The 12,493-nt window shown below is 34.7% G+C and overlaps 8 protein-coding genes across 8 annotated transcripts, besides 2 other annotated features; 4 read left to right on the forward strand and 4 right to left on the reverse strand.

Moving 5' to 3' along the window:
* Window positions 1-8,700: part of a mobile genetic element that runs on past the window's edge.
* TVAGG3_0334160 (protein of unknown function, DUF4106 family) lies at window positions 2,149-2,786 on the reverse strand (the record flags this gene model as incomplete). Its single annotated transcript, XM_051230576.1, has 1 exon — window positions 2,149-2,786. A coding segment is annotated over one exon (638 nt), but the record flags the coding sequence as incomplete, so codon positions are not given.
* TVAGG3_0334170 (protein of unknown function, DUF4106 family) lies at window positions 2,860-4,196 on the reverse strand (the record flags this gene model as incomplete). The annotated part of the gene is made up of 1 exon (XM_051230577.1): window positions 2,860-4,196. A coding segment is annotated over one exon (1,337 nt), but the record flags the coding sequence as incomplete, so codon positions are not given.
* On the reverse strand, window positions 4,349-4,689 carry TVAGG3_0334180 (protein of unknown function, DUF4106 family; the record flags this gene model as incomplete). Its single annotated transcript, XM_051230578.1, has 1 exon — window positions 4,349-4,689. A coding segment is annotated over one exon (341 nt), but the record flags the coding sequence as incomplete, so codon positions are not given.
* On the forward strand, window positions 6,005-6,625 carry TVAGG3_0334190 (uncharacterized protein; the record flags this gene model as incomplete). Its single annotated transcript, XM_001291614.1, has 1 exon — window positions 6,005-6,625. One exon carries the CDS (start codon window positions 6,005-6,007, stop codon window positions 6,623-6,625), a length of 621 nt encoding a protein of 206 aa, XP_001291615.1.
* Window positions 8,443-8,700: a terminal%2Cinverted (terminal inverted repeat of Maverick-2 transposon ID:TVAGG3_0333900).
* Window positions 8,701-9,135, forward strand: TVAGG3_0334200 (uncharacterized protein; the record flags this gene model as incomplete). The annotated part of the gene is made up of 1 exon (XM_001295272.1): window positions 8,701-9,135. The coding sequence occupies one exon, from the start codon at window positions 8,701-8,703 to the stop codon at window positions 9,133-9,135; it is 435 nt and encodes a 144-aa protein (XP_001295273.1).
* Window positions 9,136-9,288: 153 nt separating this feature from the next.
* On the reverse strand, window positions 9,289-9,525 carry TVAGG3_0334210 (uncharacterized protein; the record flags this gene model as incomplete). The annotated part of the gene is made up of 1 exon (XM_001295273.1): window positions 9,289-9,525. The coding sequence occupies one exon, from the start codon at window positions 9,523-9,525 to the stop codon at window positions 9,289-9,291; it is 237 nt and encodes a 78-aa protein (XP_001295274.1).
* Window positions 9,526-10,479: 954 nt separating this feature from the next.
* Window positions 10,480-10,623, forward strand: TVAGG3_0334220 (uncharacterized protein; the record flags this gene model as incomplete). The annotated part of the gene is made up of 1 exon (XM_051230579.1): window positions 10,480-10,623. One exon carries the CDS (start codon window positions 10,480-10,482, stop codon window positions 10,621-10,623), a length of 144 nt encoding a protein of 47 aa, XP_051100309.1.
* Window positions 10,624-11,010: 387 nt separating this feature from the next.
* TVAGG3_0334230 (His-Me finger endonucleases family) lies at window positions 11,011-11,580 on the forward strand (the record flags this gene model as incomplete). Its single annotated transcript, XM_051230580.1, has 1 exon — window positions 11,011-11,580. The coding sequence occupies one exon, from the start codon at window positions 11,011-11,013 to the stop codon at window positions 11,578-11,580; it is 570 nt and encodes a 189-aa protein (XP_051100310.1).
* Window positions 11,581-12,493: the final 913 nt, after the last annotated feature.

Raw genomic sequence — 12,493 nt, forward strand, 5'->3', positions numbered from 1 at the left:
TAAAGCAAAGAAAGTTGGTATAACCGAGATGGTGAAAGTTCTTGAAGCAGACAAAAATATAACAACAAAACTACGATATTTCTAAAGGTAAGTTTATAATACAATACTATGTCAAAACTGGCGTACTGTCAATATTTGACGGAGAGAAGTCAGTTCAAGAACAACTTACTGACCTGCTGCCAAAATCTGCTCGATGGAAGCTGTCGTTATACCAATCTGAGGAGCCCCAGCAGGTTTCATCGAACGAATCTTCAAAAGAGCATCTTCCGTGAAAAGTGCTATTGGTTTTGTAAACTTCTTTGCTTTCAATTCATCTGGACCGTCTCTGTCACCAGTATATTGTATTTGAACTGTACCAACAGTTGAAATACCACCCATAAAGTCTTCTGAGTCAGCAAATGGAATGCCAAGCCAAAAGTTTGAACGGTCTCCATTTGTATATTGAGTTTTTTGAGCTCCTGTATGGTCCATACTTTCACATATGGCATAATAGAACTTTGCATTTCAGGGTTAATGGTTGTTGTGAAGTTGTTGTTAAAGTTCATAGCATCTAATGTCAAGTTGTATGACCTCATATCCTCAACTGTAGAATATTCTTCTCTTGGATAGTATTTGCCATCTATGTTTATATTGATATTTAATACCGGGGTTGTAGAAACAAGAATAGTCATTTATAGTTCGTCTGAACAGTACAAACATAGTATCTGCATGTTTCATTGCAGTTGTTAAGGCAATATCTGTTCTTGCACCTGGGTCAGCACTTTGGTTTCCAACTTCACCTGCAAAGTCTTTGACAGATATTTGGTGTATAGGGAACATAAGTGGAACTGCAATATATTTGGCAGCTAAAGCATTTGAAATATCTGGGTCCAACATATAGACTGCAAGTCTGCTTTCTATTCTCTTGCATTCAAATTTTCGCATGTGAACTTAACTGGGTCCCAAGCAGTTCCAGCAGCATTGAAATATAGTTTACTTCAGTTGTTGAGGTTTGAGAAACCAAAGTCTAAGTCAACTTTGTCTTTGCAAAATTCGGCGAATGACGTTTGATTTGCTCCCTTTACGTCTGTAAGAGTGAATGGGTCTTGTGTTGGTGCAATGACTAAGTTATTTTTGCTTGGAGTAAGTTCGATAGAAATTTTTCCTGCCCAGTTTGGCAAGTATCTTAAAAACCTGAAGATGAGGAAAGATGACAAAGGAACTCTAAGTTTCAATTTTACTTTGGTTACTGCTGCTGCAGTTTGTCCAGAAAGGTTAACATAAACTCCTGGAACGTTAGGGTCAAGTCTTCTTATTTTCTCAATAGTTGCATACTGGTCTGTTTGTTCTCTAGCTTGTGGTTGTACTGAGTTTCTCAAAGCGAACCATTCATAGTTTGCCCATGTTACTGTTTGAACTAAGTCAGAGTTAGAATATATCTTATATCCCATGAAAATTCTGGAGCATATTGGTATCCGACATAGAAAATTCCATTGCAACCTTTCTTGTCAGACAACTTGGCAGAAGGTTTTATTTCAATGTCTTGTTCCACGTATAAGAAAGAGTTGTCAATAGAAATTATATGAAACCTGTCGCAAGCAATATCTACTGTTGTTGAAGAACCTTCTCCAAACTCACCTACGTTTCCATAAGAAACAGCAGTTGTATATTCGTAAGTTCCAGGAACTATTTCTGACCTTCTAATGGCATTGTCGCATTCGTTATACCATTCGGAAACATTTCCATTCATGGCATCCAAAACTGTTGGCGTTATATTCTGAGCGGCGTACATTTCATATGGGTAAAAATATAGAATAGTTGGATTTATATGTCATAATAGAACCCACTCCGACCAAGCTTTACTTTCTTCCTGACTGAGTTTTTAACTCTTCTTTTTCCTTCATTGCCACTACTTTCACTAGATGAAGTTACTTCTTCACTACTTTCACTTTGTTCTACTCTTCTTCTTTGGTGTCGCTTTGGTAACTTGCCCTCTGCTTGAAGTTGTTGCATCTTTGCATTATGTTCATCTAGTATGTTGCAAATTTCCCATGTCCTTTTTGCCTTTGGCTCTGGTCGCCCATCTCAGGTAACCTATATCCTAGAAAGAGTTTGTCATAGTCTGTATTTGAGTCTTCGCGTATTGTTTGCATGACTCTTTCCTGAGTTTCCGGTTCAAGCTCTTCAAACAGTGCCTGTCCATATGGAATATGCTCGTTTCCAAATATATGTTTTTGTAGCCATTCTGGTTTTCTTTCCATGTTACCAATTATATCTTTTGTGAATGGGAAAGCTTTTACCCAATCTTTCAGTCTTGCGTCGTTTATTTCTGTAGTTGGTTTTATTTTGTCAAGGAACATGTTTTTCAATACTAACATTTCATTTGGTACTGTCCATTTGAGTTTACTTAAATATTCATCCATTCTCGGTTCATTGTCTGCAAAGTAAGTTTTTATGACATTTTGTAAACTTTCATTTGCAAGGTCATGTACAATAGGTTCTCTTCCTTCTCTGTCCATAACTTTCTTTCTAAACTCTTCACCAAATATACCATCTTTATGGTTCTGTGTAGTTCTTTGAGATAAATGTTCTAGAACGTCAGGTGTTATATTTCCATCAGCCATGTTCATTTCATACTGGTTCAAAATATCTGCATGTTTCATATCTTTCAATGGCATTAAAGCCGCGCTTAAAATACCAGCTATATCTCGTTCACCATTCAATTCCATTGCGTCTACAACTTCTTGGAATTGTGGTTGTAAGTTTATGAACCACCTATCCGGATTAGCTTTATGACCCCATCTCATTGTAGTTCCATCGTCTGCAGAAACAAAAGTAGGTTTGTTTCCATCTTGGTTAGGTTCTGAATGAACTTTAAACAATGTTTCATTTCTATATGTTTTCTTGAAATTTAACCTTTTATTTTCACCGAGTTCATCCAAAGATTGAACGTTAAATGCTCGTAAGTAAAAAGGGTTGTTGTATTTGTGTACATTTTCTTTCAGTACTTCCATTCTATGCCGAATATTTTCATCTGGTGTTGGAGTCTTTTGTATGTCGGCAAACATTTTTCGATATTCTTCTACTATGTCAGCCGAATTTTTTTTAGACTCTTGGAAATATTCCATATTCTCCGCATACTCTTGTTGAGGGTCAAGATTTTTCGGCTGTTCCAAATCTTCATCTAGTTCTGTGAAGTTAGTTTCCAAAGGAGTGACTTGTTCGTTTCCTTCAGGCTCTTCTAGCTGTTGTTGCTGAACTATTTCTTCCATGTCTGGTTGTATCTGAACTTCTTCCTGTGGAGTTTCTTGTACCTCATCTGCTGGCATTTCATATATTCCGAGACCGTTTTCAACAATTTCCCTATCTACGTCATCCGCATTCATAAGCTTTTGTTCTTTCGTTCCGTCTCTATTTTTTACGCGTTTCATGAAGAGAGTTGAATTATCTTTATCATTTATCTCTGACACCAAATATCTCGGAGTAAATTCGTTCATGTCATTTGGATGATATGCTATTAAATCATATCCCTTTGCGAGCTTGTATTTTCCAGGTTTGAAATTATGTCCGATTTGGTGCTGAGTCATAAAGCTAAATAGGTTCGGGTCAGTATTTCCATCCTTGAACTTTCGAATAGCTTCTTTATATCTGTCACTAAAGTCAATAGTATCTGGGTAACCATAGTCTTCTTTAAGCATTTTTAAGAATTCTTGGTTTCCTTGTTCTCTACTTCTTTTATGTCCTTGCTCTGTTTGTGGTTGTTGTGCAGGGTTTTGAACTGTTGGTTGTTGTGCAGGGTTTTGAACTGTTGGTTGTTGTGTTGGTTGTTGTGTTGGTTGTTGTTGTTGTTGTGCTGGATTTTGAACTGTTGGTTGTTGTGTTGGTTTTGGTGCATGCCTGTGTCTGTGTCCATGTGACGATGTAAATGTTTTAGGTAGTCCTGGTGCAGGTGCTTCTCTTGGAGGGTTTGGTGGTATATAAGTTCCACTAGCTAGTATATAAGTTCCACCAGCTGGTATATAAGTTCCACCAGCTGGCACATATGTTCCATCTGCAGCGTAATGTCCTACCTGACTTTTCGTTTTTAAGAAAGCATTTACTAGGTCTGTTTTGGTCTGTTGTAACTCTTTTTCTTGACTTTTCACAACAGTTGCTCTAACGGCGTCATAGGCACTTTGAACTGCCTGTCTCGTTGCTGCATCTGTTATTTTCGTCATATTTTGTGCTACTTCTTTTAACTCTTTGTCGAAACCTTCAGACTTCAGTTTCTTTCCAGATGAGAAGTCGTTCACTTGTTTCACCTTACTATGAAGAGCTTCGAAAGGCGTTCTTAAAGTCAGCATTCGTTAAAGCTTCATTTGAACTGTCTTCATCCGCTTGTATTTTTGTCCTTATTGACCCTATAAGTTGGGCTGCTTTAGCGTTGGCTTGGGCATCTAACCAGTCATTGTTAGCTTTTATATATTCTGCGCTTTTCATTGCCTTTTGCATAGCCGCGTCGTTATTTTTACTTTCTTGTGCTAAGTTTTCATACTGTACGGTTTGGTTTTGCAACTGTAAAAGTTTTTCTGCCTTTACATTTGCTTCAACTTCTTTTTTATACTCATCGCTATCCATATATGTCTTCAGGGCTTTTTGTTTTATCTCTTCATCTTTCAGTACTTTATATTGAGTAGTATGGTTTTTCAAATTTACAACATCTTGTTCCATTTTTGCTACTTCTGCTGCTTTTTCTGACACTTTTTTCGCATATTCCTCTGTACTTAGTTCTTTCAGTTGTTCTTCTTTCTTCTTTTTCTCTACGTTTAACTCATTGAGTTTCTTTGTGTGTCTGTCATATTCTAGTTTCTTTTCGTTTTCACTTATTTGTTTCTGTATGTCTATGTTTGACTTTTTGACATCTGTTATTTGATTTTTGAGTGAACTCAAATTCATTTGACTTTGAGGGTTATAGGCTGTTCCGTCTGCAGCTCCACCATAGCCTGCCATTTTCGCTAAAAGTGCCGCTCTTAAACCTCCACTCTGTGCACCAATAACTCGGTTTAAAAGCATAGGATTGCTTGACATTTGTTGCAACATAGTGGGGTCATTCAGCATTTGTTGCAACTGTTGTTGTGGTGTCAGTTTTACTATTGGATGTTTCAATGCTCTCTTCCTCTTACGTATATTCTTACGTAGCTTACGTGGCATTTTAAGTGAAGTTAAAAACGGTTTTTGACAGATGTTTATATGACACTTTTTGTTCAGCACAAAAAACTACTCGGTCAAAGTGTTGTCAGTTTTGTAAAATAACCGTCCTATCTCATTCTATAAGGGAAAAGGCTTCTCAAAGTATACTTCCTTGGAACGCCTGTAACTTTTCCTGTAGCGACGATAGACCCTTACTTGTCCGGACAAAGTTATACTATTTTGAGTGCTCTACAAAAAAGTCAACGGCGACGACTCTCAAAAAACGTTGTGTAAAAAGTTTTACCGTTGGACAAAAAAGTATATATAGAAAACAAAAAACGTTTATAGTTCATTCAATATTTGAGATGGAACGGTTTGCCAACGGAGACTTTTCAATAAAATAAAAAAATAGGGGGTTACCGTTGACGAAAACGGTTTATTTTAAACTTTTCTATGAGTAGTCCGAAAAAAAACAGTTCATTTTTGTCTAATGTACGCGTCTCGAACAGTGAAGCCCAATTCAATAGAATACTATCTCGAAAAACAAGAAGCTGACACTGCTATTCAGTCTTTAATACAGAACCAAGCTCAGGAGAACTCAAAAGACTCCCATTTCAAATCGACATCCAATTCGAAGCAATTAAAACTTGACTCGAATGTTTTAAAACCACAGCCCGCACGAACAAATACAGCTCTAAGAATAGACCAAAGAATACCGAACAAAGAGTTGAGGTCAAGATTGAAATTACAATCGGATGAGTATTTTTCCCTTAACAACCAGGGAAATACTCCATATAACCGTATCTACACAAATACCGTTAAAGAAACAATAACGGCATACACAAAACTCTGTCAAATGGTCCCCAACCAGGACCAATTGACGGATATTATATGTTCCTACCTTCCCATATTTGCTGAGTGTGTGGAAGGTAGGACATTGTTACAAGCTTGCTTACGTATGCCACCAAATCTCCGTCAACAATTTGCTCAAATTGTACATGAATTTAAAGCTTTTAACAACGGATACGATGGAGATGAAGTTGCAGATGAATTTGGGGAAGCAAAAACATTTTTCCCCTCATATAATACGCCTGCAACAGTATTTCCTACTAATGAATTTCACAACTATTGTGTCGTTCATTTAATTGTTGTGGATATGCCCACAGGCGAAGACATTCTCAGTGGTGACTTCATCGAAGTCTGTATCAATACAGAATTGGGAGAAGATGAGTTGCATAAATTCTCCTACGTCGAACATATATTCAAACCAGCACACCAACTCTTTATCGAAACTGAAATAACACTCACACAAAATATGTCCATCTCATTTAAATCCAAATCAGGACGTCCATACAGAATTTGGATGAACTACGTCCTCTTCCACGACGCCGACGATGACGAAGAAGAGGAAGAAGAGGAGGAGGAAGAAGAAGAAGAAGACGATATCCAGTTCATTTCCATCCGTAAAAAACATTAAAGCAAACATTTCCGAATAAAAACTTCAATTTTACTAAACATCTTCAGGGCTAGAAGGGGCGCAACCCCTGGAAGCCCCGATCCCTTTTTTTTTTTTAATATATAACTATTTTATATAAAAATCAAATTCAATGATCTTAAAAGCGAAGGATAAACCTCAAAATTTACGAATATAATGAGTGGGAATATAATGCTTATCTATCATAAAACCATATGAAATATCAATTTTTGCTTTACGCCTAATTTTTGACGACAATTAGCAAAAAATGTTAAATGTTAACACTCAGTCCATTTGAATATGAAAAATAAAATTGACTTTGATTAAATGTTTTTATTTATCATGCAATTCTTCTTGCGACCAAAGATTTGAATAAAAGTTCAAAAAATAAGATAGCTTAAAAAATAATATACGGTAGTGTTTACTAATAGATGAATAGTATATAAATTCTATTAAAATGGATTTGATCCAAAAAAATATATAAAATTTGATCATAAATAAAATCGTTTTAAATTACTTCTTCATTTAAATTATTGTTGCATGCTAAGTTCGGTCAATGATAGAAATTAAGTGGAAATTAATCGTCGAGGAAGTACGATTATGTAAAGTAAAAAATGTTGTGGGATTTTTAATATTGTATATAATTTTATAATAAAATTTTTTTGAGTCATTTTAAGAAGCACATATAATTTTTTGAATTTAAAAATTAAAGTAGTGTCAAACGAATTTATCACTTAATTTAATACTCAGATTTCTTAAAATTAATGAAAAAAAAGGTTTTCTGAGAACTTTTGAGAATGGTTTTCAAATCCCATTATTGAAAATATATAGGTATTGTATGAAATTCAAACTCTATATTTATTAAAATTCTAAATTTTTAATAAAATAACTTTTCAGAGGAATATGATTTTGAATGGTTGATTAATAAGTATAAAAATGTCTACGATTTTAAGGAGGGAATTGTTCCTTATGAGGTATACATCATAACTATATACCTCATAAGGAACAATTCCCTCTTGATAGCTGGGAAACTTTCTCTGAATAACTTATCATTTGGAGAAAGTTTCCCAGCTATCTATTAGAAACTAAAGGCTGTGAGGCACTAATATATAATCAGTGCCTCATAGCCTTTAGTTTCTTATTAAAAACGAGAAAACTTGTTCGAAATGATAAACAATTTCGAACAAGTTTTCTCGTTTTAAGGAGGGAATTGTTCCTTATGAGGTATACATCATAACTATATACCTCATAAGGAACAATTCCCTCTTGATATCCTGGATATTTTTGAATATATTTTTTTAATTAAAGTTCTCAAAAGTATTATCAAAAGTGATTTTTTAAAAATATCTCCAATTAATTAACTGATTAAAAGTATTATATTTTTAAAATTAAATAGTTTTTCAATTTTTTTGAAGGAATTGAGATACTTCCCACGACAATAAAATTGAGAGGTTTACATTATGACTGATCTTAGCATGCAACATTATAACAATTATTTTTGATTTTTATTTATCATCCACATTCAAATTTGAATCTTATCACAAAAGAAGGACCACTTTTATGACTACTGCCAAATCTATAAGCAGAGAATGGCTATTTGAAGCTAAAAGAAGAATAGAAGAAGGAAGTTGAATTGGAAAATGGTAAAATTAAATTGAATGTTGCCGAAAATACAATAAAAAGAGCATTTCAACTTCAAGAAATCGAATTACCAAAAGTTAGTCGCGGCAGAAAACCAAATCCACCAACATTTGAGCAAAAACAATTAATTAATTCTTGTGTTTCACAATATAAAGGAGGAATTTCAAAAACTTATTTATAGTTAGTATCCCTAAGTTGGGTACTGTGGCACTGCGCGCCTCCATACACCACTTAGCGGTTTTGACACTTTACGAAACCAGTAACGTATATTTTACAACACAAACACAAACACCAACATAACCTTAAATATTTACAAAACCATCTGACACATAAACGACTTCACTAACGACTTCACTAATGACTTCACTACCGTCCTCACTAAATAAAAAATAACCTTATTTTTATTTTTTTAAAATTTTTTATTTCATTACAAAGACATGTCCGACTACATTTACTATGACTCTTTCCCAGAACGTTTCCGTGAACTATTCAAAACTCAAGTAAAACTGAGAAACATGCATTTTAACAAAGACAGACCCATTGACGATGAAAGAAACCCTGAATATATTACAATCCCTTATGACGCAAAGTTCATTGCATACATTCCTTATGGTCGCAGAGGAACGAAAACTATTTCAACAAAGAACAAAAATTATTTCTGGAGCGATGAAGAAAATTGCCTTATCTACATAAATGCATACTTAAATAAAGCTACATATTGTACAAAAGAAGGTTGGACCGGATTTGAGCTCTACATATACGACGACGATGGAAACAGACGCTGTGTATACCCATACGATAATATGTACCATTGTTTTCATCAAGCATTAAACGAATACATAGTCAGTAAGGGTCTCATTCCTGCTGAGTAGAAATGTTATATTTTTGTTCCCACATTTATTTAAAAATTAATGATCTCACCACTCCCACACGTATGAAAACATAGCACAAAAATAAATTTAGGTGAAGTGGTGAGATCTCACCTCTTTTTTCACCTGTTTTTTCACCCACTTGAATTCATTACTTTATAACTCTCTTCCTTTATCCAACTCTTCTAACTTCTTCCTAAGTTCAGCAATGTTGTCCTCATGTAATTTAATCTTTCTCAAAATTCCTTCTTTATCTAATGGTTGCTTTATCTTTCTAAACTGAACTCTACCATCTTTCATAGTATGAATGTAAAAACCTTCTGGAATAGTTCCTGATTTAAGGTATTCTACCAAAAACTTTTGTTTCATTGCTTCAGTGACTTTATTTGTCATTTTACTCTAAGGTGAAGCTAGCACAGCGATAATGGATTTCATGACTTTTAGTATTTCATGCAATCTTAACAGATAGCCTTACAAGTACTTCCAGTGTCCCTAGCTGTCCCTCCTTTTTATATAACTCCATGACATTTATAATCTCGCGAAACTTAACAGGTAGCATAACAGATTAAAATTAGATGAGGTTTTGAACCAAAATTTCTAAGCAACGTTGTCAAGGATTTTGAGGAACTAGGGACAGAGTGTGGCAAAGTCCAAGATTTAATTTATCTTCACCTGTTTCATCAACTATCTCATCTAATATGTCAATATTTTATTCATAACTCGTGGCAAACTCACTAACTTTCATTATGTTCATCTGCATGCTTCATCTGATAGAAAGTATGACTTTCATTAACTCTGTGAGATAATGAAAACTACTAGGGACAGAGACCATGGCAAAGTTTATGACTTTCATTATTTCCAGAACTTAATGAAAACTACTAGGGACAGAGACCATGGCAAAGTTCATGATTTAATTTATTCTCTCACTAACTACAAACACAAACTCCAACACTAACATCAAGTACTAACCTCAACACAAATGACAAATACAAACTCCAACACTAACATCAAGTACTAACCTCAACACAAATGACAAATACAAACAACAAACACAAACTCCAACACTAACGACAAAAATAAATGTCCTCACTTCTTAACAAAGTAATATGTGCTTCTTACACCACCATAGCTCAAACGTTTCTTTTCAAACATCGATTGAAACTTATTTTGAGACATTGGCTTTAGTCTCTTTTTCTTCAAATACGCCAAGAAATCTTCTTCACATCTTTTCACTTCATAGCCTTCTTTAAACTCCTCCTTGTTAAGTTTTATGAAATCCTTTATCTCATTCTTTGTTGCAATGGCTTCTTCACGAACGACATCGTGAACTATTTCATCATTGTTCTCATGTATGACCTCCTCACTGTTCTCATGAACTATTTCATCATTGTTCTCATGTATGACCTCCTCACTGTTCTCATGAACTATTTCATCACTGTTCTCATGTATGACCTCCTTACTGTTCTCATGTATGACCTCCTTATTGCATGAACTATTTCATTATTGCATGTATGACCTCCTTATTGCATGAACTATTTCAACACCGTTCTCATGAACAACCTCCTTATTGCATGAACTATTTCATTATTGCATGAACGACCTCCTTATTGCATGAACTATTTCATTATTGCATGTATGACCTCCTTACTGTTCTCATGAACTATTTCATTATTGCATGAACGACCTCCTTATTGCATGAACTATTTCATCATTGCATGAACGACCTCCTCACTGTCTTTCATAAGCGTTTCAAAGTCTCCTTTACTCATTACTTCAATCTCATGCTGTTCACAGTAGTACTTAAACTCTACCATCGCAGTATTGTAAAATCTACGCTAGTTTTATTTTTTTCTGAAAATTTTTATTTGAGTGAAAGGCATGGAAGGTGAAGGACATTGGCAAACACTCGAACATGACAATGACTATGAAATCTTTTCAGAGTACCCATATCCAATTAGGCGCATAAGTAACAAAAGAGTTGTAAGTGAGTTTGACAACGGTGATGGTTATATTTGTGTTTATTTAAACAAACATAAACTCTTAAAGCATAGAATTATTGCAGAACAGTGGATTGAAAATCCAAACAATTTGAAAGAAATAGACCATATAAATCATGATAGAACGGACAACAGAATCTCAAACCTTCGTTGGTGTTCTAAATCTGAAAACAATAGAAATAAAAGCAAGTATGGCGATATAGTTTATGAGTTCGTTGATGAAATATCTGACGAAGCTGTTGAAATAACAGATTATGGTAAGCATTCGTTTGAGTTCTACTACTATGTTGAGAATGAGGACGCATTCTATTATTATACAGGTCTTAACTATCGAAAACTTCATATAAACTTTACAAAAACAGGTGCTGCTTATGTTTGTATGATAGATACAGAAAACAAGAGTGTAATCTTATTCATAAACAAATTCAAACGCTTGTACGGCTTCATGTAGGACAAACATTATTTTTCAACACTAACGCCAACACGTAGGACAAACATTCATGACTAACATTACTGTATAACATAAATGTTTTGTCAAAACTTCTTCGTAAATGTTTTGTCATGATTTCATCGTAAATGTTTTGTCATGATTTCATTGTATATGCTTTGTCAAAACTTCTTCGTAAATGACTTTGTCAAAACTTCTTCGTAAATGTTTTGTCATGATTTCATCGTATATGTTTTGTCATGATTTCATCGTAATGAGTGTAAATGACCCAAAAATAATGTTTAGGGTAGAAGGGTAGATCTAACCTCATTTCTCACATGTTTTCTCACCCTCTTGAATTTTCATACGGAATCTCTTCCCTCGGTTTTCCGAGGGAAGCAAACATATGAGGAAATTCTTCTAAAAGTTCTTTTGTCTGTTGGTTTTCAAACCAATGATATGCTTGCTTTGTAGAACGAAGAGTATTATAAGGCATTTTGTGAAGAATATAGCAACTGTCTGAATTTCGACGGTTGGTTTTTATACAAAATTCATGCAGGAAATTCTTGAGTTTTGGATGAATGAATACGGTCGAGCCAAAAGTGGCTCGACCTCAAAACAAACATTTACGAGCTTACAAAGGGTGTTATGAATGAATTCAAAGGTATTTGCATATATCCTGACCTCGTTCATTTTGTTGCTGAATTCAGCAAAAATAATGCTTAGGGTAGAAGGGTAGATCTAACCTCTTTTCTCACCTCTTTTCTCACCTCAGCCGCTAAGCGGCAAGACCCAAAGGTCTTGACTTTGTCATGATTTCATCGTAAATGATTTGTCAAATATGAACGTAAATGATTTGTTGAAACTTCTTCATCGTAATGAGTGTAAATGTTTTGTCGAAACTTCTTCATCGTAATGAACGTAAATGACTTTGTCA

Source organism: Trichomonas vaginalis, chromosome V (genome assembly GCF_026262505.1).
Source record: "Trichomonas vaginalis G3 chromosome V, whole genome shotgun sequence".
Classification (NCBI taxonomy): Eukaryota; Parabasalia; order Trichomonadida; family Trichomonadidae; genus Trichomonas; species Trichomonas vaginalis.